This window comes from Phialemonium atrogriseum, assembly GCF_030411735.1.
Source record: "Phialemonium atrogriseum strain 8032-3 unplaced genomic scaffold QBC33scaffold_2, whole genome shotgun sequence".
NCBI lineage: Eukaryota > Fungi > Ascomycota > Sordariomycetes > Cephalothecales > Cephalothecaceae > Phialemonium > Phialemonium atrogriseum.
Genome location: NW_026848139.1, coordinates 1,477,154 through 1,483,344, shown reverse-complemented (window position 1 = coordinate 1,483,344; position 6,191 = coordinate 1,477,154). Strand labels below are relative to the sequence as shown.

At 54.6% G+C, this 6,191-nt stretch overlaps 1 protein-coding gene across 1 annotated transcript; it reads right to left on the bottom strand.

The window, feature by feature from the left end:
• Nucleotides 1–816: 816 nt before the first annotated feature.
• QBC33DRAFT_511260 (uncharacterized protein) lies at nt 817–5,556 on the bottom strand (the record flags this gene model as incomplete). Its single annotated transcript, XM_060425827.1, has 7 exons — nt 817–1,105; nt 1,217–1,566; nt 1,710–1,845; nt 1,906–1,942; nt 2,020–2,782; nt 3,358–5,263; nt 5,351–5,556. The coding sequence occupies 7 exons, from the start codon at nt 5,554–5,556 to the stop codon at nt 817–819; spliced, it is 3,687 nt and encodes a 1,228-aa protein (XP_060287979.1).
• Between the last annotated feature and the right edge of the window lie 635 nt (nt 5,557–6,191).

Below are 6,191 nucleotides of genomic sequence, written 5' to 3'. Positions count from 1 at the left end.
ATGGTCACTGCCGGGGGACTTGTGAAGGGCTGCTGGATTGATGTTATGGTGGAAATCAGGGGGGTATCTTGAGGCAACGTCTCACTGCCCTCGCGTCCATTGATGGGGCATACTAGATGTGAATGCCCAGCATGGGCACCCGTAACTCGGAGCCTGACCCATTCAGGACTGACGCACCTTCCACGGTACTGATGTCCATGGATGTCAGGTATAAATCAGCAGTGGTGGCAGTAGCATGGTGAAACCCGCCTTGATTCGCCCAAGAGACTTCCCAGCTGTGTTTTGGGGATGTCGAGCCTCGGGCACTTCCCTTTAGATGAACAACTGATGCCATGTAAAGGTTATAAGAGAAGACTAATGCGAGCTGGCTATGACGCCTTGCAAGAAGCACACATTAGGAACGGGATTTCGAAACGAGAAATCGACAAGAATGCCATCCATGATCTCCGTATTGGAGCTTGCTTGTTCTGTACCTCCAAAGTTTGAAAGTGATTATAAACAGAGATTCAGAAATTCCCAAGCAAACCCTGGCAAAGGAGGCGCAGAAAGAAGCCCTGGGTTTTATGGAGGGAAACACAACAAAAGAAACGACAACCAAAAAATCAGAGAAAACCAACAGTCATTCCTGACCGCCGCGCCGAGCGTGACAGCGTCCTCGCCGCACGCAGGGCAACCGTTTCGCTTGCCTGCAGCTATATTCTCTTTGAAGCCAAAAAAAAGATCCCCCACGCGTGCTTTCGCTTTGTTCTCCCATGCTGCTAGCTCACCATCATCTGCTTGCCTCCCTCAAATGCCTTCCGGGACGGCACTCCTTGATCAGCGCAAGCCAATGACACTCATCTCCAGAGTCCACACCCTCCTGATCCAAACCTTGAGCTTCTTGCCCTCAACACCCTCGACGTTGTCGAGCTCGACGCCCTCCCACCAGCATCGCCGGGCCGGCTTCCGCCAGAAGAGCAGCAGCTTCTGGGCCATGCCGACAGCGTTGTTGCCCATGTCGTTGCCGCGTATGTCTGAGCGCAGGCGGGCTAGCGCCAGGCTGCAGATAACAGCCTTGTTGGGCTCACCAGCGCGGTGACCCCACTGGTCCTCGTGGTTGAAACCGCTAGTCGTGTTGGTTAGCTTGGGGGGAGGTCTGGTGTGGGGTTTGAGACATCCATATGTGGTGGGGAAAGGTGAGAGGATACATATGGGAGAAGGGGAACATAATACTAACCCAGCTGTCAGCATCTCAATCAGATGCGCCTCTGTCGTTCCCGGCTCGTCGCTCCTCTTAAGTCCGCTGAATATGCCGTCCTGGTTTAGTAATGCTCGGGCAGCCGCCCTCTTGACCTCGATCATCTCAGCCTGACCGATGTCCGGCCTGGGCGGAATGGCGTAGAAGTCGAGATCCTCTCGGAGGACGATGATCCCCGCACGTTTACTGCCGTCGTCCCGTCCTCCGGCGGGGTCAAGCGGTACCATGCTGTCGCCGTCTTGCGATGCTGAAGCGGAGGTCTCGGTCGGGATGGTTTGGGCGACGTTGCGGAAGAAGTCTAGCATGTACTGCAGGGAAGCGGGATCATACTATGGTACCAGAAGAAACACGAGGTTAGCAACATGTATCCTGAGAATATACGGTACAATCCGATCATGGGGAGTGCCGCGACGATTGTTTGGTTGAAGGTGCTGGTCACGGAAGAGACTCGAGTGAAAACATAGCTACTGACATCGACTTGCACTGCGTCTCCGTCCGAGAAGCCGCCCATGTGGCCCTCTGGGAAAAGGCCATTCGGGAAGAGCGATAGGAGGACAAATTCCGGGAGGGTCAGCAACTCATCTCTTGAGAGTGTGAAGCGTGTGCCCCTATTGTCAACAGACATGTTAACAAACAGACCCTCGATTAGACTTGTGCCGGATCCTTACCGAAGGTCCATAGTAATCATCTCATCAGCGCCGACATCTGCAAAGGTTCAGTCAGTCTCACATTCAACCCACAGCCGGGGTTTCCAGCTATTCGTGCCCGTCGACCCAACTCACCTCCGATCGGGTTGATCGGGGGACCACCCTGCTGAACTTGAGTAATAATACTCGACGCTCCACCCGCGGCAGCCATGAGGTATGTGAATGACTTGAGGGGACTGGGTCCCTCGGAATATGCCGGTGGCGGTTCTGTGTCCTCGTCCTTGCTTCGCGAAGACCCCCCTTTGGTATCCCGTGGTAGAGCGCGCTTGGTCTCGTCCCGGAACTGGGAGGCGACGGCTGCGACGTTCGAAGACTCTGGAGTTACCGAATCGGTTGGGGCATAAGCTGGGGCAGCGGCGGGAGAAGACGACTCGGGGAGGAAATCAGCGACGCAATGCTTGTAAGGCTCGGATGGCTCGAGTACGGCGGCAGCGGCAGCGGCGTTTAGGGGTGTAAAGAGCGAAGAAAACGAGGGTGGAGGCCGACAAGTCGCGCTGCTCGTGGAGGCTTCGGAGGCCGGGTACTGAGGAGGCGGGGGCTGAGGGTGTTGGCACGAGGGAAATGGAGCAGCTTCGGCAGCGGCGTGTTCAGCAAAGCGCACCAGGCCCGTCTCGGTCGAGTCCTCTAGCAGTCCGGCTTCTTCTTCGACGCTTCGACGCTTGGGGAAGGCTGGTCTAGCCGACGAAGGCACCGACTGTCCGCTAATACTTGGCGCTCGTGAATCAGACAACTTGACGGCAGGTGGCAGGCGTCTTTCAAGATTAGTAGTCCTCGCTGTATCGTTGGGGTCCTGGTTTCTGTTTCTCGAGGCCGTGACTTCAATAACTTTGCCGCCTCGCTTGGCGAACGAAGTCGGGTTGGGATACGGAGAAGGGCACCGATGCGTTTATCGGCGGTAGAATGGCGGCTGGATGGTTACCCGCCCATAAAACAAGATATCGGTGAAGAGGACGAACGGGGCTGAAATGCTGGGTAACGGCTCAATACATCTGGATTACCAAGGGCGGACTGGAGAAGAAAAGGAATTGATTGCGATCCGATGGAAAGCAATGCCGGGTGGATCAGCCTAACTTTGTCAAACAGTTGTTCTAAATTCGGTGTTGTGATGTTATCTGCAGATGGGATGTCACTAGGTTCCGTGTCAGTCCCCTGAATCAAGGGTGCCCATTACTTGGCCAGCCAATCGTCGGTGGTGCAACTCCACTAATAGCCGCCTTGCTCAAAACCAATTAGAAGCGGTATGGATCCGTATATCTTGGGGCATCGGATATCCATCACCATTGCACTTGGGATGCGCTGGGTTTCGGCCGCATATTATGCTATGGATCTCGCGCGGTTTGCGCCTCAATTACATCACATGCATCAAATCTATTCCTCGTCGTCGCTGTCATCGCCAAATATGGCCCTAAAGACATCCTCGCCCGCTCTCTTGCCCTCTAGAGCGTCGTTCCTGCTAGAGTCTATGATAGGGTTCTGAGCTCCGACATCTTGCTCCGACTCCTTCTGCACACCGCCCAAAAGCGAGTCTGTCGACGCGCCCCCAAACTCGATGGCTAAGGGTTGTTGGAGCGATGGAGTGAACTCTCCGTATACCTCAAACTGAGAGGCCGCCGGACCCTGCTTGGAACTGCCAGTGTCCATACCTTGGTCTGCCTGGACATGTGGGGGAGGCTTCACGTTGAACCGTTTGCACAACAACCTCGGCGGATAAAAATCCGCGACGGTTCTAGTCATCTGCCCAAACATACCGAGCCTTGCGGCCTCTTCTGCCGGATCTTGTGGTGCTGGTGCAGGCTTAGAAAGTTGACTGCTCTTGTCGCCTTCGCCCTGAGACCCCGTAGAGACGGTGGACGAGGTCGTGAACCGGCTTGCCATCATTCCTGTCATAGGTTTGAAGATCCTTGCGCAATTAAAGAACTCGTGTAATTCTCTCAGCCAAGCATCGTTGGTCATCTTGGGCGGCTTCTGTGGTAAGGATTTACCAAAACCGGCCTGGAACTCGAGATAGGCTCTGTATCGTGCACGTTTTGCCTCGTCATCAGCGTATGGCGCACTTCCGCTTGCACCTCTCGATATGGCCGCAATGGCAGTTTCCTTGTCAATCTTGGGGATTTGGTTCATCAGCTCTCGGAGTCGCTCTTCTTCAGTGAGCGCATAGCCCTCCGGGATCTCTCCTTTCGCCGGTGGCAAATTCGATTTGCCCGTTGCAGCAGCAAGGCGTTCACGTGCGGACGCAGACATGAAGTCAAAGACCGATTTGCCGGGAAGCTGCTTCTCACCAAGGAGGGCAGCGCGTGCCTTTGGGTCTAGATCCGACGCCCTGGCAGCATCTGCGGTCGAGACGTATGGGTTCTGACCATCATCAGAGGCCGTTTTTGGTTGCTTTGACGACATCCATCCTGGAGGGATCTTGGGAGGTGGATACATGCCATCCGGGTTTATAACAGATGTTGACGAATCTGGTCCCTGGCCGAAGACAAACCCGTCCAAGGGAAGTCTGCCGTCGTGACACTTTCGAATCCCAACGGCTATTCGCCCCAAAGCTGATCGTTTTGGCAGGAATGTGGGTTTCGCCTTGACCGATGGGTTGACAGGAGTACTGCCGCTCTTCTTTTTCTTCTTGTCACCACCAATGATTCGACTATACGATATCCGTGGACCGATCTCGTAGGGATCCTCGTCATCCGAGCCGGTGTCGTTCAGAATGCCCATTCCGATGCCCCCGCGGCTCTTGTTCTCTGTCTGTCTCGACTTTGTAAGGACAGTAATCTTTGGCCGCCCCAAACTCCCCCCCTCCTCCTCATCATCATCCGACTGGTCCGCCGAGTCATTCTTCTTGATGGAGCCGAGCGAGGCCAAGTCGGGAGGTCTGTCGTAACCTAGACCTCTTTGATCAGTCTTCCGCACAATAGAGATCATTCTCATATTCTCCGGCGCAAAAAGGAAGGTCTCTGCATCGTCGCCCGCTGCGCTCGTCGTATCGAGGCGGGCTCGCCGTCGAATCTTGGGCCCGATCCCTTGACCTTCTTTCCAGCCCATCCTTTTAAGGAGCCTCGTGCCCATTGTTTCCCCCTGGACACGGAAGAGGCCCACTAAGCCACCTGCCCTTCCTCGGTCATCCCCTACGGAGCCCAGGCCGGCAAACGCAGCATTTGTCTCGATTTTCCGAGCCTCCTCAGCATCTTGAAGATCCTCCTCATCCATAAAATCCTCGGCTCGTTGGCGGGCGGTGTTGGGATCATCTTTCCTCCTGCTCGTGCGCGAGGAGACAAAAGTCGAAGGCGTCCATCCTTCTTTGGAGCCAACAGTGTTGAAGTATCTTGCAGGAGATGATCAGATCTAGAATTACGACGAGGGGACGAGCTATTAAAAAGACTTGCCCGTGGTAAATACTGGCGTGACTTACCCTGCGCTCCACCCTCCAGTAAAGGCACCATGCAGTCTCTTCCGCCCTCGCTCGTCCCTCACCTCCTGCTTCCAGACAGGCACGTAGGACCCATCGTCGCGGACGTCGGGATCGAGGGGCGGGAGGGGGGTCCCAAAGGCAACGTATGGCGACTGCTGTGCAGTAAGATCAGCCTCATAGGTGGCATGAGACCTCTTGTAGGACATGGATAGCCTCAGCGCCGATGACAAGGCGCGAGTGCGGAGAGCGTGATCGCAAATCGCACAGGTCGCAGATAGTAAGTTCTGGTAACTTTGAGTAGGTAGTAGAGCTTCAGGCTCCTGCTCGCCCCAATAATTGGTCCGGGGAGGGCCGTTTGTAGCGACGAATTGTAGGTAGGTATGTACGAGTGAAGCTAGAATACCTACTAATAAGTAGGTATTGGTAGGTAGGGTGGCTTACGCTGCGGCTGTTATTATGCCGAGCTGACAAGTCGTCGGAGTGGGGCTCGCCGACTGGGTTTCTGGATAAGAGCTTGGACCAGTGCTTCTTTTCTTTGGAATGCTAGTTCCTCAATGGCTTGAGAACTGTCTCTTCGTTGATCTGAACATCCAATCAAGGAGGCACCGACTTCATGAAAGGAAAGGCCAATTCGGCTTTTTGGATAGATAGGTAGGCATGTAAGTGTCTATATACCTATATACACATGGGCATATATTTATGTAACTAACCATTTGGCTGTATCTGCGGATGTTGTTCGGTGAACGGAAGCCGGAAGAGCTTGCGCATGTTTCGGGCACTGACAAACAGGGAACCGCCCTCTACTCTATCAAGAGGCAGAGCAGCAGGCGGAACGAGTTTG